This window comes from Musa acuminata, chromosome BXJ2-7 (genome assembly GCF_036884655.1).
Source record: "Musa acuminata AAA Group cultivar baxijiao chromosome BXJ2-7, Cavendish_Baxijiao_AAA, whole genome shotgun sequence".
NCBI lineage: Eukaryota > Viridiplantae > Streptophyta > Magnoliopsida > Zingiberales > Musaceae > Musa > Musa acuminata.
Genome location: NC_088344.1, coordinates 6657667 through 6684277, shown reverse-complemented (window position 1 = coordinate 6684277; position 26611 = coordinate 6657667). Strand labels below are relative to the sequence as shown.

Genomic DNA, 26611 nt, shown 5'->3' with positions numbered 1-26611 from the left:
ATCTTCATATGTATTCCTAGTTTGGGATATATATTCTTGTAAAATCCAAAAGCCAGATATATTTAATTTCCATAACCTAAATATATTCTAAAACTGTAAATAATATTTGTACTCTTTTAAAACTCATAATATAATAATATTAGGTTATTTTATATTTTATATTTTATATATTTTTTTAAAATTAAATTGTTTAATGTTAACTACAATTAGCCATGGTTGATCTTATGTATTTGGCTGGTTTCTTTACATGAGGAATACATGTATAATCTTAATATTTGGATGGATATTTGCGGTGTATCAATTTTTATAAGAGTAAATACACTGTTTCCAATCTTTGAAATTTTACCTGTTCATGTGAAAAGAAGCCCAAATTGGAGCATGAACCGGCCCATGTATAAAATAATAAATAAAAAATGAATTAAATAATTTTTTTTTTATTTTTCCTACCTAAAATTAAGATAGACATAAAAGAAATAGATGACATGGTTTGCCTTATCGATTCATATCCATCAGCTATTAAGACGATACATATTATTGAATATATTTAACATATAGCATATAGTGACATTGATCGCTTGTTGGATCTATATATATCTCGCTTGTATTAAATTAGACACTAAACACTAAATAACAAACCTTACTTCTAAACACTAAATTAGACACCATGGAAATGGAAAGGAAGAAATCCCAATTCTTTACCTTCACATGACTTACAATAGGTTATATGCATGTGTATATTAATTTTTTTAGTGTGTTTTAGTATATTCTTAATCCAATCTAATCTAAGACTTATCAAATTTTTTATTAATTTCATGGAGTATGATTTTTTATCATACGATAAAAAACTCTCGAAAACATAATTTCTTGATGGGTTGTATGTGACATAATTTCTTGACGCCTACTTAATAATAGGCAGGACTTTTGATATGAGAATCTTCTATTAATCCAATAATTATATTGAATCTTTAACAGAGAGATAATTTGTATTTTTTTTCTTGATCAATAAATGAATGAATGGACGATTCGGTCCAACCTAATGGGACTGATTGATGCAAGAAAGCCAGAAATCTTTATTATAGATTTTGCTCTAATAAATCTATTATAGTGTTTAAATTTGAATCACACTTTTGTGCATAATATGACATACAATTCACTTTAATCTTTTAGTTCCCCACTTATTTGTACTTATCTTAAGGCAAAATTGTAGTGATTCTGTCCATTTAAATTCACATATTAGAATATATACCTATATATATGCCTACAAAATTCATAGATTACAAATGCCATTGTAGTTAATCCTAGATATTGGAATTCTAATTTACTTTCTAATCCAAATTATTTTCTAAACTAATTGATTACTATGATTAGAAGTGGTTATATATATATATAATTTTTAAAAAATAAATAATGTAAACTCCGCTATCCTAATAATCCACGTCCGAGTAACGAATTGAAGCATGACTCACGAAGCGACCTGACAGGCTTACTTGACGTGGCAGGAAGGTTCACGTGTCAAGTTGGTCCTCGTTCGTCAAAGCGCATACAAAGATGCTGGCCGAGGAAAGATACGATATTGTTTGTCGCGTTAATTCGTTATGTTCGTTGTGAGGTAAATCGTGTTAACTGACCGCTTTGTTGTGGTGCGCTTTGTTTGTGGTTTATCTCACTCTTTAAGTGGAAAATCCTCAAACGGGTCGAAGGCGGAAAGGAAACCTTCGAGATCCAGTGCTCGCCCCAGATGGCGCGCTCCAACTGCGACCAGTCAACTCTTTCGTGAAGACGATATTTGGTGCGAAAGGCGGCCTGGTTTCGGGTTCTTTGACGCCGGATGGCGATAGACGTTGCCGTCCGACGACTCCCCACTCTCATCTTGAATGTGATGTTTCGAAGGTAGGATTGTAGTTCACGTTGCGGCTATTGTGGTTTCTTGTGGACGGGACGACTCCTCTTCTTGCGGTGACGTGTGCTGTTCTCCTCCACGTTCTAATTTTTCGGCTTCCCCTCTTTCTTTCCTTCTGCCGGCATTAGAGAATCCCTAAAAGTGGAATTTTCGCGACATTTCTCTGGAAGAGGGCATGGCGGCATCTGCGAACATGGTAGCCTACAAAGTTGTGTTCTTTGCACTAGGTTGTTTCATGCTGGCAACCCTCATCTACACCACTGTGACTGATGGGTCACCTTTCCGAATCGAGCTCTTGACACCGTAAGTTCTCTTTTTGACGATTATACTAATTTTGTTTTCCTGTTCAATTGTGATTGGCACCATGTGTGGTATAGGATTATGATAGATAAGGATCTGCATGGTAACAGATCTTGTCATTGTCTCATTTGTAAGGCATGGTGTGTATAATGAACAACAATCTACAATGATGTCTTTGGAATTAGGAATGACTGCTGTTGTACTTGACGTGTGTATAACTGATCCAAAGTCAACTTTTTGTTTATGGAACCCTCCATATCTGACAAACTAAAGCTACATGACTTAGTTAATAGGAGTGACAGGAAGTTGTCGATTAGGATGTGAGGTCTGGTGATACAGATGTTTCTTGCAAACGATGTTGTGAGTTATTAAACTCTTCAAAAGGATTTGATGACACTTGAATGGCATTGATATAATACGTGGGTATTGCTTGAGAGTGGGAACCTAAGGCAAAGAAAACAAATTTGAAACATATTGGATAAAATGGGTTAGTGGGGTATATGGTAAATTTAGATATGGAGGTTCTGTTTCTAAGGTTGTGAATTTAGAGATCAAGAGCAGACAAGAATGAACTTCTGGACCGAAATATTTAGGAATAATCTATGTTCAACCATTATTATTGCATATGCAATTTCGTGATTAACAATTAGTGTAGAATACATAACCTAATTGCTTTTCATGACCATTTAGTTGGACTAGAAGCACTCGGTTAACTTAAAGCATAATGATTCTCAGAGTAACTTTTAAAGCTAATAACTTACTAATTATTTCTTTGCGAGTTTTCTCTCTTTTGTTTGGTTTGGACTTTGGACTTATTAGTTTCTTTCTTCTATATTCTTTTATCTTTTACACCAATGTTCAATGTAATCAACAATATCCGTTTTCTGTAATATGTAATTAGTGGCAAAAGCAAAAGCAATTTGACTGACTCAAAAAATGAAAAAGAAGAGAAAGGTTGAAGGAATGAAAAGAAGAAGATGAAGGTCAAAGTGAAAGAAAGGCAAAAAAGAAACCTGGAACAATGATTGTGGGATTAGAGGAGATACTTTTGTTATTATTTTTGTTATTTTCTACAATTATTCAATTTTTTGTCTGCCACCAATGTTGATGTTCATTGTCCATCACTGGGAAAATTAAGAGGAAAGGATATTTAAGAGTAATCCCCAATCTATTAGGAAGTAACTATATGATGGTAGAAAAGAGAGATGTTTTGAGATTTATGATTTCATGATTAATATCAGATTTTGTTAATGAAGTTTTTCTTATTTGTCCTTGCATTACCTAACACTTAATCTGATGGTGCTTAAAGAAACATTGTGATTGCAGTTGGTTCCATCACTGTATGCATAGCTGCAGTTGAATAAGTTTTTTAAGTCTCCTCTATTACGTATGTATAATAATTGCCTATTATAAAAAAAAATCATTGTGTGATTTATAAGAATTATAGAATAGATATGTTGTTTTATTTGTCATTTATTGTTATATTACAGGGTTTTGTGTTCTGCATACCAATTTATGTATCTTTTCAACTTAAGATATTTTGAGAAATTTGAAGGTAATTTTTTACATGTATAATTGTTATTGTTTCTCAAATATGATTTATAAAATTTTCTAATATTTTTTTATATGATTATTCCGAAATAATCTATTTAAATATAGAGGTAAGGTTGCATACATTTATCCTATCCAAATCGTATATTAGTGGGAACCACATGGATTGGTTTGTCCCTATTATTATTATTTTTTAGTCATTTATTTATTTTAATTTAATTTTCTCGGCTGACTCTGAGCTGACCAACATGGACCAACCGATCTTGTTGATTCCAATTGATCCATTTCCAGTCGATCCTGACATCAATTCTATTCAGTTCTCTTTCTCCATTAAAAAATAGTATGATGAGTAGCATTTTCTGCAGACAAAGACTAACTAGTGACTGCAGAACGCAAAAAACAAAAAAGAAATTGTATTATCATATTTCTATTGCAACAGCCTTATGAATTATAAGTTCAACCCTTGTATTTTATGACATGCATAGACATTTTTCTCAAGTTTCCTTCTAATTAGATGATCCTGTCTTTTAGGGTCAAGAATTATGCTTCCCTTGTTTTAACTAATACCATATCATTTTACATAGGGAACACAATAATATAGATATAGCTAATATCTAAGTACAAATGCTTGGTCATTTAGAAGTGTCTAATATTTTTAGACTGAAAACTCTATTCCAACTTGGAAAATGTATTGTGGACTAAGTGTACCATGGTTTACATGTTCACAATGTTTGTTTACATGATTAAGCAGTGCTGTATATATCTATTATTACATGAGTGCATGACGTATTTGTCAACACAAATATGACTCATGAACTGCATGTTCTTGTCCATATCTGTATATTTATAATTGTGCTTCATTATCTTGTTTAGGTGGATGGTTGCGACGTTGATTGATTTTTATGTTAATGTTGTGGCTATAGTGGTAAGTCCCACAGCTTGATGTTATCTAAAGAACATTATTCTACTTTGCCTTTTTCTATATTATGTTTCCTTGTCATTGAAGCAAAAGACAATAAAAAATTATTTGATCCTATCTTACCGATTAGTCACTTGTTGGTTATTAGTAAGTTGGAAATCTACTCAAGATTAACTGCAGAATTTACACTACTATTTTTCTTTGTATACAGAAGGGACTAATAATCTAATATGTAACGTTTTGGCCCTTTCTGATAAATTTGTGGGATCTGGAAATTTATGAATTTGAGATCTTGTGATTTTTTGTTTTTCAAAATCTTTTGTGTGTTACTTTTTAATCTATCTTATTTTTATTAAGGTTTAATTTATAGGGAAGACATTTTTACATGTTGCATTGATTCATACCAATCAATGATAACTAATAGATAATTTCAGCCTTTGGATTCTTCACGAGTTTGCAATATGCTTTCTCTAATTTTGAAGTTTAAAATTGTGATTGTGAAAATAACTTGTGCTCTAATTTATCACCAACTCAATCCATGTTGATGACAGTAATTTTGGCGTGCTCTATGATTGAGATATGTGGAAAATGGAACATTATCTCTTTCCATGTTTTAGAAACAAAGGATTTTGTAGATAATCCAAAACTTTAGGGGTCTGCTAAAAAACTAGAAAAAATGGATACTACCAGATTATAGTCCACATGAAGTGCAAAAAGGAAACAAGTTGTAAGAACAAAAACTGAAGTAAACGTGGATCAACATGGATAAGCTTCCGTATGTCCAATGCTCAATGAGATGAAAAGGAAAGAGAATATTAAATTACAAGACATTTTCAGTCTTTTGTTTATTTTCTGTTTTCAAACATGGTAGACTGCAAAAGTTGAATTGAAAGGTCTCTTTTTCTGCTACACAATTGATTTCTAAAAAAGAAAAAAACTTTTACTTTCTACTTTCTTTGATGCTTTCTTTCTTTGACATTAAAAGAAATGCAAAGAAAAAAATTCTCTTATTTTGGTTCTTCTTGGTCTCGTAGGCTTTAAGTAGTGAGTCAATTGCAATGATTTAAAAACCAGATGAACCTGTTTGCACTGATGAGTATTTATTGGACCATTAGAAACAAGACGCAAAAATTGACCATTACCTCTTGCTAACCCTACCAAACCAGGCTTAGTATCTGGTTTCAATGACTAAAACCAGGGGTATCGGATAGAAAGCCTACCACTCAATACCCACATCTTTTCTGTACTTTTTAAAACTTTGGCAACTCTTTATTTTTTTAATTTTTCCTTCTTTTCCTCATGTTCCTCACATTCTCCCTTTCTTTCTCTCATTGGTCAGTCTCCCCATATTCATCCTTGCACCCTCGTCACCATCATTTCACCACCTTGTCATTGTCATCCTGTCGCATCACTGTTTTCTCTCCTTCGTTCCAATATGCCTCCTCCTTTTCCTTTGCTTCTTCTCCTCTTCCACCATCATCTTGTCCATCTTCTCTTCATCTGCTTCCTTTTTCCTTCTCTTTCTTCTCCTTCTTATTCTCTGTCATTGTCCTCCTCCCCTCTTCTCTCCCTCTTTTCACCAGTATGCCAGCACACCGTTTGTTGATGCATAGGTATATGATGGACCCATATTGGTCTGACTAGCGACCGGTATGGGTCTTGAACAGAAACTTGAAACCTTGGTCAGTTTCTATTAATGACCGGACATATACTAACAAATTGCCTAATGATAAATGTTTTTAGTTTTCTTCTTCTTTGTAGTTTAAGTTGCTTTGTTTATTAGTGTCATAATGGGGATAGCCTAATGCAAAAAGCAAATATGTTTTGTTACAATTATTAGTTATAATAGTTTGCAGTTCACTAAATAGTCTTGACTCTTGAGCTCATACATTGTGACAAGACTCATGAATCAATATGGTTTCAACTACAGGTGAACACATGAAAAATGGAGTAGCTCATACCATGCAAACTAATATAAGTTTTACATTTCTGACACCTGTAATGCTTATAATTTTAGTGTTAATTATTCAATAAACTAAAATCCAGTAAAAATGTTTAAAATATAAATGGTATGTTTATCTACAAAGTAACTTAGTTACACTTAATGTTAACTAATTGATAATTTAGAATGATGCCTCAATGCATGAACATCTTGGCTTTGCTCGTGCCCGTTGTCTTGTTGATACAAGGATTCATAACATGCTGTCACCACAAGGAAGGTGACATGACTGCGTATGAAATAGTGCCAGCATAGATGTTTGGGCTCACAAGTGTTGTACATGGTACATCTTGTATTGTATCACTTCCGCATTGTATAAGTGGTCCCATAAAGGGAAAGCTTGACATTTTGTTTTTTACATGAAAGTGGAGGGAATGAGAGTTTACATATTAGTTTGCTTCTTGTTGTAAAACCATTTTTGATATGAAGCACTTTGGAGCTTCTGCCTCCATTTTACTTTAGCATGTGACATCATTTGTTCACCTAAATCTGCATCCATATTTTGTTCTAACAACTCAAATAACATTCTAAAATAAACTTTAAAAAGTAATTTTGGGACAATGATAACAAATTCTTTTAATTGATATTATTAGGTGAGGTCAAGATCTTGAGCAACAAAGAGTTTTAGTAATTTCCTATGTGCTCGGAGATGGGTATGGGATGTTGAGTATGATACCGATCCTTGTGCCCAAGATGATCATTGCTCTAACATAGGATATGTGTGTATGATCTAAAAGGGTTAAAAAAATATATAGGTACGATATATGGGTCCAAATTAAAATATTTCAAAATATAATTTTGAAATATTTAAAACTTAAACTCTATGATTATGTATTTGTCTATTTTGGTTTCTAGTACTACTTAAGTAATTTGAAATCATTTGACAATTCTAAAACTATATCAGATCTAAATATGGGTTTATTCTGAATCTATTTTATTTTCTTCTCTTCTCTTTTCCTTTTTTTCTTTCCTTTTCACTTCTCTTTTTCCTTATTCACATTGGTTAACTACTGCTGCGATTGTTCTTCTTCATTTCTTCCTTGCTGGTTGCAGACTGGCTGGTCGATCAAATCAATGGATTCTGGTTAAATCCATCTGGTTATGAGCATGACTGACCCATACCCAGTACCCAATATCCGCTCCGATGCTGTGTAGTTTTGATTTAAGTATGGTGGGTTGGACAGAATAGTTAGAACATCATAAACAATATTCATTATAATTTAGAGCATTTGCTACTGGAAGTATATATTTTTTTGTTGTCTTAGAATAAAAATAATATAAAAGTATCTAGACAAACATTTAGATCACTGAAACTTCACAAGATACTAGTTAATGGCTGTCATGATCCTAATGCTAGGTCTATTGGCTCTTGTGAAATGTCATGAAATAAAAAGACTTAAATGGCATTTTAAAACAGATGTTTTAGCAAGAATGTTTTTCTAATTAAAGAGAATTAGGGACAAGAAGGATTGTGTGCATAGGTCATGAACATTTTTGCATGCCCAACACTCATCTAGTGAGCCAAAGCTGGAAAACCATCTTGTCTGATAGTAATACCTGCTGATGTAGGTTTCAAATATGATTCTGCTTTTAATCTGTAAAATGTTGTGAAGAGAACAGATAATATATCTGCTGCACAGCAAGGCTACAACAAGACAGAAATAGTCGATCATTAGACTGTAATGAATTGACTTGAAGGACTCAATTACAGGAAATCAATAAAAGTTCTTGAATCAAGTATATGTCTAACAGTTCTACTGTTAGTCGATAGTGTTATTTTGTATGTCTTATCGTCATGTTTAATCACTCTATAATGGTGAACAACTGAACACATTCTAGTATCCTTTAGCTTTTGATAATTGGTCTAACAACCAAAATAGTTTTGTAACTTTGTTAACTATTAAGTGCTTTAATGTTGCATATCCTTGCTGCATGAAAGAGCGTACCTATTTCAATATGAGACTTCTTAAGATGAAATTTGGCTATTTCTTTAATGCAGACATATCTTGTATTCAGAATGTTGAGACTTCAAATAGAGGCAGTTGTTTCCAGAATGATCATTGTAGGCTTTTGTGAGAAGCACTAACTTTCAGAATAAGTGTGTTTACAGGAAGATAACTTTTTACTCATCAGTTTATCCAGAAATCTGTGTTGTGTCTACATGGGAAATGCAATGCAGCCCAATATTTTAAGCTCTTATGATATGTCTAATTATATACATGGTATTTTTTCTTAGCAAATATATTGCATCCAGTCCAAGAATTTGTTGTTCTTATACTATCGTGTTTTTTGTATCATGGTAGGCTTGGGTTGCATACAAAGAACCAACCTGGATGAAAGCTTTTTTATGGGTGATTCTGTTAGTATGTTTTGGCAGGTATCTTTGTTTCATATTTGGTGCAAAATCAGTATCACTTTCTCTCTGTCTGATTTCATGAAACATTGAGATTATATATTTTACTTAAATTTGCTGTCATAATGATTATTGTACCAATTTGTTGATAAGTAAATGTTATCTTTTCTACAGAGTGAGGGTTGAAATACCAGTTCTGATAACATAACAAACTTGTACAGTATTGGTATAGCAGGGTACCATTTGAAATAAAACAATTAAAATCAAAATTAAACAACATTGTATTGGTATTGAGCTATATATTTTATTACTGGTACTTAGTTGGACTGGTGCATAGCATTTGGTAGGTACCAGTCTAACTGAAATTTAAATTCTTACTTAAGAATTAAGCGTATATATGCTTTTTTTGAGTGATAATGAGATCTCACCATATAGTCATGTTTTCCCATGATTAAATGGACACTTTGGAATTTTTCTTTGTTATCTTTGGTTTTCAAACAGCATGGATGTTTGATTCTTATTTGTTGCCAATATAATACTTTTTTTTAGTATCTTTTTCTCTTTAATGGTAATTATCTATATTCTGGAATACTTGTTTTTTTGGAATTACCTATCAGAGAGTGGATTATGAATGGATATATTTCTACTGCAATAGTCCACTTCCCCTTTCCGTTAAAAGCATGTTTTAATATTATTCTATGAAGATCTTTCTGTGCACCTATCTTAGTGTTCTAGTTTGGAGAGTCATTGTTCTACCTATATTATGTTGAACAGTTGAAGTATTCAAATTTCAAACAACATATTTGGTCTTCCATAGACTTGGTGCATCATGAGCTGATACTTTCTTTTCTTTGTTTTCCTTTTCAGCTTAGCAACATGTGCTTATATCACTCTGAAACTGTTCAATATTACATCTCAACATCTACAAGATCCTGTAAGCCAACTCTTGTTGAGGTATAACATCAACTTATTTAGAAGTTTCTCCTATTTAATTCTAATGAATCATACAGAAGTTTCCATGCATGGAACCTCAAGTGTTGGTAGTTTGACTTCACTTCTACTCTGTTTTTTTTTTCTTTTCATTTTTGGGAAGTGGTGGTGGTGGTAGTAATGTAGAGCGGTCCTGCTATATAGGGAGGGTTGAATGTGTGCAGTCTCACAAATTAAGCACATTGAAAAGGGCTTTATAAGAAATGCAAAGGATATAAGTGAAATTTAGATGCAATTGTTTGAGATAATATTATAAAATACTTTTTGAGTGCAAAAATGTAGCATCAGTTTTTGCTAATTCTGTATGAGTCTTGAACCTCCAAAATGCAAATATGAATAATCTTGGCTCCTCTCAATAATTTGTGAAGGAAAAATATAATAATGTGACAGTACTCGTTAAAATTACCATTAGAAAAATTCCAAGAAGAACCAAATCGAGGCTTAAGACTTTTTAGTACAATTATTCCGTAATTTGCAATTCATAATGTGGTTGTGGCACGAGGAACTTTATACTGCACATTTTCCTTGGTGATATCTTTTTTTTCTTTGTTTTGTTATATCTATTATCGTGTATATTTCTTTTGCATTCAGGAAGGATCATGAACATAATGTCAAGTGCTCTTCTATTATGATTGGGAGAGTTCTCTTCAGCACTTTGGGTATAGTTGTTTTAGTAGTAGTTGTTTATACCGTAATTACAGATGGACTTCCTTTCAGGACGGAGTTGTTGACACCGTAAGCATTTATCTGCACCTTCTTTTTGTATTCCTCTTCCTAATTAGCTTTTAATGGTTTTTCTACATGTTTTGACAAATAAATAATCTTTAATTATTTCTTGACATATATATGCTTGATCTGCAACGTAATGTTCAGCACTGCAGATAAATTTTTTTTATCAGTATTAGTAAAAATGTTAAGATGATGATATTTATCTTGATAAGCTATCTCTGGAAGCAAAAATAAATTTCTTGATATGTTTAAATGTTAAAAATTATATATTGTTGACAATATGATTGGTCATCATAAAGAACCTAACATGTTACACTTTACTGATTAAACTATTAAACTGTGTTGGTTTAACCAGATGCAAATTTACAAGCATAAGTTCAAGTGTTTGAGTCTTGGTCTGGCACTGGTTTTGGTAATCTACCGAACCGCTATGTTGTCAGTGTACTGGTGGTACATTGACCTATATTACCTGATATCAGTAGAATAAATTATTAAAAGTTCAAATATTAATTGGTGTTAGACAATATGTTTAGATATTGGTCCTTGTGCGGACCGATAAAATATCAGTCCATATGCACCGCATTGATTGGTATTTGAAATCATGTGCAAGATATCAAATATGGTACCAGACCCATACGGTCCTTGGATGAATTGGTATGGTTTGATACAAACTGGTATACTGTTACATGGTATGCCAACCTACCAGTTGCCACAGGTTTGGCTAGTCCGGATCAACCAGATCCAAATAAGAAACCGTAGTTTAGGATAAACTCTACCTAATTAGAGTAAAAATCAAGGTTCGCCGAACCGTACCGTACCGGCGTTTCGACGCTGGCTCGGTACGGTACGGTACGATGTACCGAGCGGTATACCGAGGTGTACCGCTCGGTACACCTGATTTCACCGATTTATCCCTCCGAAAATACCTGAAAATTAAAAAAAAAGTTAGGATAGAGTTTTCAAGTTACAAATAAATATAGTAATAGTATAAGTTTAGCAAAATCAATGTAAATTTGGTAAAAATAGCATCACATATCTTTTTCGGGCTTTGAGGTAGTCTTGTTCGAGGTTCGTATTTCAGCTCGTTATAGATTGAAATATCTATAGAAAAATCAGTTGAATTGTTAGACTATTTTGTTACAATATAAACTCTAAAATTCAAATGAATTAAATAATCATATATCTAGATATACCTGATTGTTAATTCTACCACCAAAACGAACGACGGGCCTCCACGGGTGGTGGATCGGGGTCCTCGATCCGATACATATCAATATGATACTTTTGTTGGACCCAATCATGAAATTGATCCCATGACATAGTGTATTGATACACCGTATGCCATTGATGCATCAATGTGATACTGATCGTAGATTGATCGTCATAAATCATATTTGTCCGAGGCAGCTCTTGAGGCATATATTGGTGTTGTTCTGTATCATGCTGTTGCTCAGAGAAGGATGACCAACTATCACCATACTGTCGTTGCCCATATGATTCTTCATAATACGATGGCTGTGAATACGATGAGTCTCTTTCTGTGTCTATATCATGTATGCTCTGTCGCATTTGTTCATATTCATCCACTGCCTTCCCCTTCCCCTTCTCCTTTCCCTTCCGCGCATAAACTTAACCAGTACCTTGTCGAGTTCCATGATCTGAATCTTGAGTGGCATGTGTAAAATATTGCTCCTCAGTCCATTCACCACCCTCAAGTTGTGCAGACGAGACCAACGACTGCCCGGTATCACCGCCATCATCTGTTGAGGCACTGCTGTCCGTGTTGCTGTCATGTCTCTGGACCGAACGAGAAAGAGAATGTGATTGTGAAGGTGTCTCGTCGCCCGACTCGATTCTTTCCAACGATGCAACTGATGCTATTGCCTTCCCCTTTGCCTTTGCACGTTGGGCGGACGAGTGTGACCGTTGGGTATCGGTAGTTCCTCTAGCAGTTTGACTCATACCTCTTGATTAGAAAGTTCTTCCTCTTAATCTTCCCAAATTTACCTCGATTGAATTCACAAATCGTTGTTTTATAGAGTTTATGAGAGAAAAGAAATGTTTGAGAGAGAGTTTAAGAGAGTATAATGAAATAGGGGAGAGAAGATTAGTTTAAATAGGAGGAGAAAGGGCTCCAACGGTCAATTTGACCGTTGGAGCACTGTAGCACTGCTACAGTGTGGTAACGGTCGATTTCGACCGTTACCAAGTGGTACCGGTCGATTTCGACCGTTACTGAGTGGTATCGGGCGGTAACGGTCGAAATCGACCGTTACCGAATGGTACCGGGCGGTAACGGTCGAAATTTCGACCGTTACCGCCCGATATATACTGAATTCGGTGTACCGCCCGGTATAGGGCGGTCCGCGTACCGGTCGCCTCTCGGACCGGTACGTACCGCCCGTACCGGGCGGTACGCATCGGTATGGCGAACCTTGGTAAAAATAATTAAATATAAGTGGATTTTGGTTATAAAATAATGAATAATTAATCAAAACAAATTTCAGAAATAAATTACAAACTTTATTGTTTTGATCAAAACAAGTTTCGCTTTCATCACCAAGAAGTTAACCTATTACGCTATACAGATCAAAGTATGTTTTCTTCATCTTTATTAACCTATGTTGGTTTCTTCAGATGAAAATTTACAAGAAGTTCAATGTTTTGAATCTTGGTACGGTTCTGGTTTCGGTGTACCTCAAAGGCCCGCCTCTAAAGTGTATTTTGTGTCTAAATCAACCGATTTTGGCCTAAACTAGCTGACTGATCACCAGTTTAACAAACTAAATTGGTTATGATAATTTTTAATGTAAAACTTGATTGAAATCTTTCATGGGCTAAGGTATCAGTTTGACTTTCCCACTGTGCAAGCAATGATGATACGGAAAAAGACCTCTACAGGGTAAGGTAGAGAAAAAGGAAGAAGAAAGGTCAGTTATTTCATCTCTACCCTCCTTGTTTTATGTTAACTAATGCAGGACATGATCCTGAAGGGGCTCTTGTAAGTTGTAACAAGATACATACTCATATTTTCAAGGATTTTATAATGGTGGAAGAGAAAAGAGGGAGGGAGAAGATAATTCCTAGAGTTATCCTTATTCCTAAGTGTCAAACAAAGAAGTCCTGGCCTTACATTTGATGTGCCTCACATACAGATGATAACTCATATCAGTTGCACATGATGAGAGAGAGTTAAATTTTGACTGATTCAACCATGTCCTTGAATAGATTATCCTTTCTTCCTTTATATAGTTTTGTGAAGGACAAGAAAAGGAAAATTCAATGAAGAAATAATAACTTCTAAAATCAAGCACTAACCAGATCAAGCATCCCATCTGTTATTCTTATGAGATTTTTTTTCACTGGCATAAAATTCAAACTAAGAAAAATATAAAAATATTTTATAAAGTAAACAAGATATATGCATTTTTTCCTGATCGATACCAATCGATGTTCCACCAGTATGGTGATACCGCACTGGTTTGGTCGGAAATAGATGGGTTCAATACTTGAATCTAATTCCTTGCTTATAATGACAACTCAATCAATTATTTCTCATAATTGTTGCACCTCATGTGTCACGTGAAATTTATAGCCAATGGTAGCTCAACCCCTAAATATATAAGTATTACACAATTTTCTAGGAGCAAAACATCCCACAGTGGACATAATTTGAATTAAAAGAGGGTTCCTGTTTTCTTGTCTTGCATCTGCGTTTAAAGTTAGATTCTCTTTTACATCTTAAAAAATTTCATAAATCCAGCTTGATTCATTTTAGATTTGTTATATTTGCTCGTGTTTTATATTGAATTATGCTTTCTAATATGAATTATGATTGCTGCTTTATAATATATGCATATATCTGTCTTTGACTTGATTGACTCCTATAATTTGCACATCAAGGTTCTTTAATCATAAATCTTTAAGAATTTTAATAAACAAGGTTCTAGTGATGTTAGCATTGTTATGTCTTCTCTTGTTAGATATCAAGATATGTCTACTAAAACTAATGGTAGAGTTGTTATAAAACCTTTATAGGTGGATGGCTGCAACCTTAATTGACTTCTATATCAATGTCTTTGCTATATCGGTAAGTCAATGTCTTACATGACTTTTGCTGAACATTTGTGACATTCTAAGTGTTTTTTAATTGTAGATGTGTTTAAAATTCATTATTATCCATCTTGAAAGAGAACCTTTTGAGAAATTTGGAAGTTAGGATCGTTAATTTTCTAGCTGCTTGGGTTGATACAGAACTTGACATGTGTATAAGTAAATGTATGCATGAGCAATACACATTTTATGACTTTCCAGATGCTGTATTGTAGATCTTGTGTTTGGATTCATGCACTTAAAGATTGAATTAGGTATTAAATGTTTTTACATATTATTTTTGTATTTTAATATATTTTTATTGGAGTATATTACTTTAATTTTTATTTAATGAGACCACTTGCATTTAAGAACCTAATTATCTTGTTCTTTTACCTAATTATCTTGTTACATGATAGTTTTCATTGCATAAGAAAATGTCAAACTATAATACAGAAACATATCCATGCATCTAATTCAAATACAAGATACCAAACAAACCTGCATCTAGGGGTGGTAAAAGTATCTGGTCCAACCCAAATAAAGATTTGGTCAAACTGAAAACTGTCAGACCAAAATATATCCTAGACCTGCTTTCCAGATATATTGTTCAAACCCTGAACTTGATTCTTTTCCCCAAGCTACCCAAACTGACATGGTTGTTCTAGTATTTTCTGAAGACTACTCAATTTGACATAGTGGATTTCACTATTGCTATGGTCTTAGAGGACAATGATGGTACTATGGTGATATAATTTAACACCCTCAGTTTTTTTGCACATCAGAAAGGGAGGGGATTTCAATTGGTTTCTAAGGGTCTGATAGATGTACTATTATTAGCCTGAGCTTAGTTATGGTCTGATGTTTCAGGTATTGGAACTGTGCCTATCCTGACCAGGCTGATACTAACTGACAGTGCCAAGTGTATTGACAAATGGTATGCCTGCATGGGTCAGGTGCCCTTTCAAAGCCCTTAGAAAACCCTATTTTGTGGATGTTTCCTACCTAATATTGTCAACATTTATATGATTTAAGTGGTTCAAGTCTACAATACAATATATATTGCATTTAAACATGTCTTGGTTCCTTTCTTTGTTGTATCTCAGGTAGGTCATCTGATTTCTCTTGAAGTTTTGCTTAAAAGATTTTGCTGGAAACCAACATGAACAAATAAACTCTTTTCTTGTTATGGCATGAAATAAGTGTTGCATAATCACTTTACAGTCCCAGAAGGTCCCTGCCAAGACAACATTTAAATTTTAAAGTTTAAACTGTACTGAGGTTATTGATCTTGGTGATGTGATTACAATCTTGACAACATATTATGGCTTTGTTTTAAATAGCTGATGATGATTTTGTGTATTGTTGATTAACAAAGTGCCTAATTTTCATGAGATAATTGTGTCAAATATCATGTTTCAGTATTAAAGTTGCAAAGCATGTATGCATCAATTTGAAAATCTGATAATGTGAATTTGCATTTTAAGGGTGCATGAAGTTAAGCTGTATTAGTCTGGTTAACAGTGGCTTCACAATAATTTATAGGTTACCTGAAGCTTTTGTGTAGTTATCTGTTAATTGGTTTTGTTTGGGTAAATGAAATTGTTGGTTCTGAAGTTGTTGAGCATGTATTTATTGTACAGTCTGTGCAAATGTATACTTCTCTAGTAATCCCATTTTTACAGAGAAAAAATGATCTCTGTTATTGTTTACCAGGTATGGGTTGTTCACAAGGAGTCAACTTGGATCAGTGCATTCTTCTGGATCTGTTTGTTGATATGCTTTGGCAGGTATGTATCTGAATATAAAGGTTTTTATTGCCATTACTCCTAAATCCTAATCATATATTAGCAAAAAAGTGATGATATCTGTATGTATAAATTTCTTTGCATTAGGTAAGTGTATAATAATCTGAAAATAAATTACCCAAATAGTCAAGGATTGCATGGACTTTCCTATTGTTTATTGGACGTACTAGTCTCCTTTTGAAACGATATGGTTCACATATCATACCATACCTGAGTCTGAGTGTAACGCCCCGATTAGTCCTATATTGGAAGTGGGCAAGACTAAGATTGACTTATAAGGATTTGATGGGTGTACTACTAAACTTCAACTTAAGCATTTTGACCAGTGATTTAGGTTCAACGAAGTTGATAGGCCAGTTAGCCCATCATGCCCGAGTCTTGACAAATGATATCAAAGTCGACTTAGTATTGGGGCATCGTGAGTGGCTCGAGTAGGAAAAGACTACCCGTGAATGAAGTCAGAGACTCGTCATGGTGTGGAGCCACCATTGGACTATGACTCACATGCACTATGCTAGGGTTTGATTTGGACTATACTGGGCCTTGATGAGGATATCAAGCTCTTGAGTGGGGGAGATTATAACACTCCGAATAGTTCGATATTGGAACTGGGTAAGACTAAGATTGACTTATAAGGGTCCGATAAGTGTATTGCTATCAACTTTAACTTAAGTATTTTGGCTATGATTTGAGTTCAATAAAGTTGATGGGCCAGTTAGCTCATTAGGCTCGACATGCTTAATATGGCTGGGTTTGACTAAGAGTGCTAGATCAAATGACAATTTCTCTTCCACTTATATTGTCTATCATTTCTCTTCCACTTATATTGACTATTTTGGAGGATTACACATCACCTATAATGGATGTCTAATAAGATGTATATGATTGTTTGGGATAATAATAACATATCGTGAGTACAATATCTCTATAAAAAATAACGTTGCAATAACTTAATAAATCAAATAAAAATTCACAATACATCTTAACATGTTTCAAATACAATAGATCAAGTATTCAGAGCAATAAAATCCAAACTTGCCATTATAGAACCACCTCAAGATCGTGTTCGGGGTTTGAGGGCTTATTGGCAACTCCATCGGATTCTAATTATATCTAACATATTCTTGGTACTGGTTTTATATTATATTATTCAGATAGATTTAATGACTACTGGTTAGTGTATGTGGATAAACTTTAAAATTCTGCTAAGTAATAGACTCGATCTAAGATTAGTTGAGTTTGAGTTGTGAACATGTATGAACCTATGCCGAGTAGTGTTGACTTATTTTATCATATCCATACTAAATGGTCAGGGATTGTTGTACCACCCGAAATGGTATGGTTTCGATGGTACGTACCAATCCGGGTGTGGACCGATAAGCGGACCACCCCCTTTCGGGCGATCTACATTAAAAAAATAAAAAAATAAAAAATAATGGGCCCCAATCCATTTCAGCGTTAAAAAAAAACATATTAGGGCTCTTCTAGCATCCAAAGCTGTGACACTGCCTTTTTGCCGCTGCAGCGACACTACCTCTTTGTTGATTCGCCACTACGATGCTACACTGGTGTTGCCTCTTCATCGCTTCACCACTGCGATGCTGTAGCAATGCTTGCCTCTTCGACGCTTCGCCGTTGTGATGCTATTGCTTCCCTTTGACGCTATCATTGCAACTTGCTTCCATGGTATCACTGCACTTCTCCTCCTTTTCTTTCTTCTTCCTTCTTCCTTTCTCCTTCCTCCTATGTTCCTCCAATGGACCTTCCTCTTCAACCTCTTTTTCTTCCTTGTCAAAACATCGGTATGCACCAGCGTACCATGTGTCGGTACACCGGTACGGAGTGACACGTGCCATGCCGTCGATCAGCCGACACACCGGCTCGGACCGATTAGTCAAACCTTGATTGGTACAAATCCATACTGATTGTTATTATATTTTGGAACAGGATAATACCATGGGTAAGTTGGTTGACATCTTGATATTTCATCAGAGTGGTGCATATTTCCTATATCAATTTTCACCACAATCTATAACTGATTGATTATTAAAATATTATTTGATTTTATGTGTAAGGGTTACCCATACTTCACTCTCCCCTAAAACATCACTAACCAAAGGACTATGGAAACAAAACTGAGAATAGCCTCTAGAAGATTGTTGTTGTCTTATTGATACTTAGTACCAAGGTTTTTAAAACCTTATCGTATCGTCTGGTACGGGTAGTATGTACCAGTCCACCAGTAGATCGGCACGCGGACCGCTCGCTACTAGCCAGTACCAGGGGAGGAGGGCATCCAAGCGGAGAAGGGCGACCAAGCGGAGGAGGGCGATCCAGCGGACCACCTACTATCGAGCGACGACAGCGGAGGAGGGCGACCAAGCGGTGGGCGTCAACGCGGAAGGTGATAGGAGAAGCAGGAGAGAGAGGGGGAGAGAGAGAGAGAGAGAGGGTTGTGCGTTTTGAGGCCGGATTGGTGCGTGGGAGGGCAGCAAAGCTCAATGGGAGGGATGCGATGGTAGCGGAGGAGGGCGACCAAGCGGCGGGCATTGATGTGAAAGGTGATGGGAGGAGCAGGAGAGAGAGAGAGAGAGAGAGAGAGAGAGAGAGAGAGGAAAGGAGAAAGCGTGGGGGAGGGATAGGGTTGTGCGTCTCGAGGCCGGACGGGTGCATGGGAGGGTGCCTGAGCTTGTCGGGAGGGATGTGATGATAGTGGAGGAAAGCGACCAAGCAGTGAGCGTCGACACGGAAGGTGATGGGAGCAAGAGAGAGAGAGAGAGGAACAGAGAGAGCGAGGGGATGGGATGGGGTTTGTCTCGAGGCTGCTCGACTATCAATGTTTGCAGACGTAAAGTAAATATGATAGCCATACAAATATTACTTGTTAGGGTGCCGTCTTTGTAAGAGTTCAAATTATGTCCAAGAAAAATATGCTAATATGAGATGTAGAATAGCTTTGCTACCTTCTTTGTTGTTGATTTCTCTCACTTGCATGACAGTTCTGGTGAAGGCATTATCATTAGAATCTTGGTGTACCGCTCGGCATGCCGATACCGTACTGTACTGAGCAAGACTAATACGTTGGTACGGTACGAAATTAAAAACCTTGCTTGATATATTCAAAAAGAGCTTCTAGCTTTGATAATCTCTCACCTTCTGATTAATCTCCCTTCATTTTTTTAATACTCTTTGTAAGTTGAGAAACTCCACCTATAAACCTATAAAGTGAATTCCATTTAACCTTTGTAACTGACCCATCGGATTTATGTGTCTGGTTTACATACAAATATGTTGATTTGTTGCAGGTTTGGCTAGGTTCTCATAAGGACACCTCGACTCTAGTCATGGACCTTCAAATTAACACATGGTAAATGTACTCAAGATCATAGTAGCCTAAACAAAGTTACTAAAGCCAAAGGACTGAGCCCACCACTGAAATGTCTACATCTTAGGTGTTAACCCAACTGATAAAACCTACTTTTTAAGTCTGGTCGTCACCCATCCTCTGCAAAATCTAACCTCCCATCTAGATGACCTCACCCTCTCATCCACACCTAAATCTTTTGACAACAATGAGACTATAAAAATGAAAGACAGTTGTGGGAGATGGTGAGTAGAAGAGCGAAGGGAGAAGATGGAAGGGATAAGAACAAATGCAAGGTAAGATGCCAGCAATATCTCCTGAGCTGTAATAAGCCTCTCTAACAGCACATCATCAACATGTACCAGCGAACTGGGAAGCCAAGCCACTGCTACCTTCATGGCTGGATGATAGTGGAGTGTTGATAAATACTATTCCAATGGGTCTATGAATGTTTATAAACTTTAAAGGAGTATCTATGACATTATAAGTTTGTGGAAATGGAACTATGAAATTTGACGTTATAATTTCAATATCTTCTTCATGTGCATCAAAGGATTGGTAACCTGTTGTTTGTATTATTTCCTTATATTCATTACTGATATTGATGTCTTCATTGTTTTCCTGCTTCAGTATCACAACGTGTGCTTACATTGTCATTCAACTTCTCCGGCTCTCATTGGAAGATCCAATGTACCATGTTTTGTTGGACTCCCGCAGCAAGCATGGAAGTACATCTGCCAAGTAATTTTCAAATGCTTCTGGGCAGGTCATTCACTTTTTCTGTTGGCCTTAATATCGTGACTTGCTGGAATTGCTTAATGTCATCATTGATCTTATCTGCCAAAACATTGACAGAAACAAAATTAGCATAAACTTATAAGATTTAACCAACTTGTGCATTCATATTCATGGGGTGCTGTTGTAAAAATTTAACCGACCTAAAACTTATGTTGTGCAGTGTCCTTTATGATATTTAAACTAGTTATCATTGTCTGGGATGATAAATGAGCTGCCGCATATGGAAGTGTTGGAAAATTTGTTGAATGGTCCTGTTAAATGAGTATCTTATAATTTGTGACTAAAGAAGAGAATGATGTTAGTCAGCTTTTGTGCTACCTCTCTGAAGTGTATTTATCAATTTTACCAAACTTGTGTTACTAAATTTTCTTTTAAGTTGTTAAAGAAGTGAATTGTTTTGAAACCTTATTGGATCAGGCAACTCAGCATTTATTATATATTGAGGTATATAAGACTTGCAACTGTTTGTATAAATGAATGTCTTTAAGAAACAATTAATGAATCTCTCTATGGTTATGTCAGTTGTAAGACCTATTTACTAATAAACTCTTCTCCTGCACTCTTGTTATTGTTCTACAGGAAGGATTAGTTGGCTTACGTGTATGGAGTGACCGGCTGCGGTTTGCCTCGATTGTGTGTGTGTATGGAGTGACCGATTAAAGTATTTAACTACAAAATCTGAGTCTTCGGAATTTTCTGTTGCCAATCAACTGATTTGTGACTGTTGAAAAAATGTTCATTATTATGGCATCTGGATTTGTGACTGTTAAAAAAATGTTCATTCTTTTCTTTTATAAACCTGCATCTGGACATGTTTGATCATTATTTCATTCGAAGAACATGTAGTCTGTTTAGATGAAGAAGAGCTATCTCAACTTGCTCTTTATACTCAATTACCTTCTCTGGATGCTGCAAAACTGTTGCAGCCAATGGATCTATCTTGATACCCTCCTGCATAGCCTTTGATGAAGCATCAAAGTGGATTCCAAGTGAATACATACTTGGCTTTTATGTTTCATTTTATCAACAGTGGACTGTGACTGATTGTAATTAAAATCTTTAAAGTGAAACCAAATGAAGAGATGTCATTTGCTTCCTCATTTTCAATGCTCATCAGTTTGGTTGCAGTGTGCGAAGGTGATAGTATCATCAACTATAGCCTTCTTTCTCACCTGCAAATTATCATCAATCCAAGAGGACTATCGATTGGGTGTTGAACTGCTTCCCAACTTCATTGTTTAGTCAGATTCTCATGTTATGAGTTTGATGCAACTGTTTGAAGATTTGGCTTTGGTTCGATGTGATTTGACACTATAAACTTAGGAGTATGCCTTGTCATGAAATCTTGTCCAACTTTGACCAGCAGTGAAGCACTTGAAACAAAATAGAACACTTGAACTGTTACTTCAGTCCTAATCATTCTCTTCATGTGTCTTAACAGTTGTTTTTATGATCTGCACTATAGGTTATGACGCAAAGCAAACTTAATTCCTCCTTCACCTCCCTTCTATTGAGACAAAAGTTTTATGCAGGGTAATTACCTGTAAATCTCCCCTGCATAAAAGTTTTGTACCCTCTGTATGCTTATCTTCTATCAATCATCTTTCATAAAGAGAGCCATCAGTCTATGCTTTCACTATTGCGATCAGCAGAGGCAGTCTTGGGGGTGGGAAAGGCCAGTGGCGGCTGGAGGAGAGGCAGGTTGGGCTGGTGGCTGGAACTCGAACTGCTCGACCTGTTCAAGTAGCTGGAGGCGCAACCATTCACGGCGGCTGAGAGCTGTGCAACCGCCGAGGAGTTGAAGTGCCCTCCCAACTTGAGGAGGCCATGGCTTGCACCCTCTCTCCCGGGTTGGCCGCCCACGTACGACGTTATGGCGGCAGCTATCGCCGACTGGAAGCTGGGATCCGACGTGATGGCCTTCGCGATTGTGTCAGTCAATGCATGCTGGTTTGGAGAAGGAGAAGGAACAGCAGTAGTAGTAGCAGCAGCAGCTGAGTTGATGGCCTTCTGTAGGATGGAGTGATAGAAGGAGTCCTGAGATTGCCTACCGAGGCTCAGAGAACCCGTGTTGGAGCCCTTGTTGTATGCTTGAGATGCGTAGCTCAAGTACCCATTGCTCCAAGATGTTGGTATGGTGGTAGACTCCGAGGAGAAGTTGAAGCCTGTGGAGGAGTACCTCGGGAATCTGGTGAACTGGTTGAGTTGGGATGTGGCCGAGGGTGGTGCGGTGAGATCGAGTGTGATGGTGGGATAGGAAGGAGTGGAAGATATCGAAGGAATTGGGAGATAAGGCTGCCTCGCATTGGAGCTGCCTAACATGCGAAAGTTGAGGCCATGGAGGCTGGTGCTTGCGGCGGCCGCAGTCGAGGAGGAACACAGCGGTCCGATGGCTGGTGGTGCCATGCCTTGTCCCGAGGTCGACGAGCCGGTCATCAGCATGCTTGCGGCGGCCGCGGTGGTGCAGGCCATGGTGGTGGCTGATAAGGGTAGAGGATGGTTATGGGTTCCTTCGTAGGTGGTGATCAGTATCGACATGTCTTCCGCACACCTTTGCACCTGAGAACATGGATTTTGACAGATTGAAGTGCACGATATTTCTCATTCTAATTATGATGACTAAGAAAGATATTAAAAGATGGAGAAGAAGTCAACATCAAGGATTAGGACGGCTCAGTCGTCAGGATGAAGAGAAAGAAGACTAAGAACATCCACCGTCCGAAAGCTAATAGTGAACAACAACTATACACTTCGAAATAGAACCTAAAACTGAATGGTCTATAGATTGCGTGTACGTCTGAATCCAGTAATGTGTCCTCCTCAACTAGTCAGAACGTATATGGAACACTTCTCTATTAGGATTTGGTCAGAGACCTTCCGATGCAAGTTGTTAAGAGAAAATTCTAATGATAAGATTAACTTGCATTATTATCAAACCAATATAAACTACAGCAAATGGATCACACTATGCCAAAGCAAAACCCTAACTAAGATCTTAATGTGCCAAAGAAGCAATATAACAGTGAGGAAAGATGGGAGCTTACCTGCTTCCTCACAGGGCATCCTGGTGCCACCGTACAACGGTAGTACGCTCGGGGACATGGATTTCCTTTGGCAACCTTCTGCCCATACTTCCGCCACTGGCATCCATCATTCATCTGCAACAAGAACAAAACATCATCCGTACATGTAGCGGCTCATAATCCTGGTGAGAATGTGCTCACTGTAGTGAGTACACACGTACCGTTGGGGCATCACATCTTGCTCTCACGGAGACACGAGCTTTCTTCACTTGGGGCTGCTGCGAGCCCTCATCATCACCATTCCTGGGATTCTTCAGTATCTTGCTTGGTGGCCATGGCTCCCCGGGCTCTTCTTCCTTGGGGTCATCGGAGCTGTTGTCTGGGCTAATGGTTGACTCGTGTTCATTGGGACTCTTTCTGGTTCCTTCAAATTTGCAGTCCAATCCAAGAGTTAGACCTTCTCCGTCTTTTCCACTATCTTTACATGTGTTAATCTCTTCCTTCTTTTGCCCAGTTGAACTGGTGCCAAGGCTCAGCAGAACAAGCTCAGGTTCTTCCACACCATCAGGCTCTGCTGTCTCAAGAGCCTTCTTAGATTGCTCTTGCTGCAGGATATCGAAGTACTGCTTTTGCAGGTACTGGTAGTCTTTGACGATTTGGGCTAAGATCATCTTCAATCTTTGGTTCTCTTCTCTCACTTCACCCATTTCTGATTTAGTGTACTCGAGTTGCTCTTCCTGCAAAATACGATGAGAGAACAAAAATGACCTTTTGAAGATCATATGATAACACTTCAATTAAGGATCCTACAATTTATGTCTTCATCTGCCTCATGTTGTTTGTAAATGTATGCAAAAAAAATTCAATTGATTTTGATGCTTCATAGAGCTGAGTTCACTCTATAGAACTGAGTTTTGATTAAGGCTTTGGAATGGTGTATTTCATATTATACATAATCTATCTTCAGATTGGCCCCTATTTTTTTGGTTGGTCAGTGATCATAAAATCCTTTCTACAAAAAGAAAAAGTTTTGCTGTAAATGTCTACATTAATCCTCCACAGAAACTTTGAAATATACAAATAACAAAAAAAAAAGATTGCAAAATTAGTACAAAATACAAGGTTTAATTGTGATTCTGCATGATGTATATAACCTTGAGAAAAAGCCATATATATTGGCCATAAGAATATGTTAGTTTTGCTTATTGATTGCACTCTAAATCTGAGTACTGTTTGCATGGTGGACATTCTAACCTGGCTGGTTGTAATCGATTCCTTGGTGTTGGAAGGAGATGGTCTTGAGATTGCCTCCATGGGTGATCTTTCACTTGAGGTGGCAGCGGAAACCTGTTAGAGAAACACTGGTTAGAATTCTCTGCCAAGAAATAGGGCTCAATTTATTTGAGGGTTTCATCTATGTAAATTGCTGGTTGCACAATTGGAATTTGGTCTTTTTGTCTCAAAGTTCCCCCTCAAAATAAATAGATAAACAAAGAAAAATCATAGTAAGTTTTACATCATCAAACAAGAATAATAATTTATCATAGCTCTCTCTGGATACATGGAATCTAATGGTGGCCTGTTGGAGGACCAGCTGAGGATTTTATTGTCTTGGAAGCTATGTAATTATATACTATCACCATTGGGACTCTCAATCATTTATCTTCTCTAACTTAGGCTGTTAAAACTGTTGAAGAACATCAAGGATTCAGAATATATAGGGATGTTTTTCTTGTATTTTGGATGAAAAGGCAGGCAGTAACACCAAAAATTTTGGTGGTTTGCTATCTTCAGATGAATCATATTTGAATTAAAGATGCACAAATCTCTTCGGGCTCAAAGGAAACAATTAGAAATAACATGGAACAGCACAGATGGACTATTTGTGTAATAACAGAGAACTGAGAGATCCATACCTACTTGTTTGGAGAAGGAGACTTGGGAAATGCTCAGTTGATGAATGATCATGGAAGAGTATTTAAGGTTCATAGGAGTCCATGAAATTTCCACAAGATGAAATGAAAATTCTACAAAACGAAACAAACAGCTACGATAATGATATTTCAACGCATGAACAGTTCAATGATTTCATGTTCTAGAGATGCTCCGAGGAAAAGTCCAAGTTGTCTTGTCAGGAATATGGAACAGTCGGCTAAAAGGACTGAACTGGACATGGCTGTTAGCCACAAGCTGATATCAACAAACAGAAAGTAGAAGACAATACTGCATGTTTCTAAGTGAATACATAAAAGAGGAAATGATCTTTTGTACTTTGTTCTTCCCTAATGAATCAAGAACAAAGATACATAAGAGGGAAGAAGAAGCCAAACCTTTCCAACCTCTACTGTACCCTCTTCATGAGCAGGACAGATCTCATCCTCAGCGGCAGGTGCTTTGAGCATTATTACCTCCATCGGAGGCAAACCGGCCGCCCAAGCAGTCTCAAGGTTCTGTCTGACGTGCACACCGTTTCTCAGCTTATAAAGGGAAGCCTCCTCTTCCTGAGTTGCTTAAGACGACTGGATCTGAGAGCTTATCTAAAAGGCCATACATCTCTCGACGTCAACAGCTGCAGAGGTCACCGAGGCAGCAGACAAAAGAATTGAAAGGGGTTTTCAAAGTTTGCGACGTGCATGTCGTGAGGCGTTAGGTCAGTCACCGGGAACCTCCTACGTCCTCCCCCAAGCCGCAGTCCGTAGGGCCATTTGAAGCTCCTCCACGGCTCCACCCTCCTCAGTCCATTCGTCACATGGCGTCTCCGCGCCCCTCGTCAAACCCCACCACC

The 26611-nt window shown here is 36.7% G+C and overlaps 2 protein-coding genes across 10 annotated transcripts; one reads left to right on the top strand and one right to left on the bottom strand.

Moving 5' to 3' along the window:
• The first annotated feature begins 1710 nt into the window (after positions 1-1710).
• Positions 1711-21628, top strand: LOC103991200 (uncharacterized). Of its 8 annotated transcripts, XM_065116614.1 has the most exons (11): positions 1711-1890; positions 2029-2203; positions 4625-4676; positions 8973-9046; positions 9890-9976; positions 10604-10747; positions 14780-14831; positions 16550-16623; positions 19641-19725; positions 20636-20746; positions 21383-21628. In XM_065116614.1, the coding sequence occupies exons 2-11, from the start codon at positions 2076-2078 to the stop codon at positions 21461-21463; spliced, it is 888 nt and encodes a 295-aa protein (XP_064972686.1). In that variant the 5' UTR covers positions 1711-1890; positions 2029-2075; the 3' UTR covers positions 21464-21628. The 8 variants fall into 8 exon arrangements, with proteins under 8 accessions (XP_064972686.1, XP_064972685.1, XP_064972687.1 ...); XM_065116613.1 differs by lacking the exon at positions 1711-1890 and having other exon boundaries at positions 1935-2203; XM_065116615.1 differs by lacking the exon at positions 1711-1890 and having other exon boundaries at positions 1937-2203; positions 20636-20771.
• A 518-nt stretch (positions 21629-22146) lies between these two features.
• Positions 22147-26558, bottom strand: LOC103991199 (WRKY transcription factor 72A). Of its 2 annotated transcripts, none has more exons than XM_009410557.3 (5): positions 26157-26558; positions 25081-25173; positions 24048-24563; positions 23848-23961; positions 22147-23362 (listed from the first exon to the last, which is right to left on the bottom strand). In XM_009410557.3, exons 1-5 carry the CDS (start codon positions 26238-26240, stop codon positions 22424-22426), a joined length of 1746 nt encoding a protein of 581 aa, XP_009408832.2. In that variant the 5' UTR covers positions 26241-26558; the 3' UTR covers positions 22147-22423. The 2 variants fall into 2 exon arrangements, with proteins under 2 accessions (XP_009408832.2, XP_009408833.2); XM_009410558.3 differs by lacking the exon at positions 26157-26558 and adding an exon at positions 25743-26109.
• Between the last annotated feature and the right edge of the window lie 53 nt (positions 26559-26611).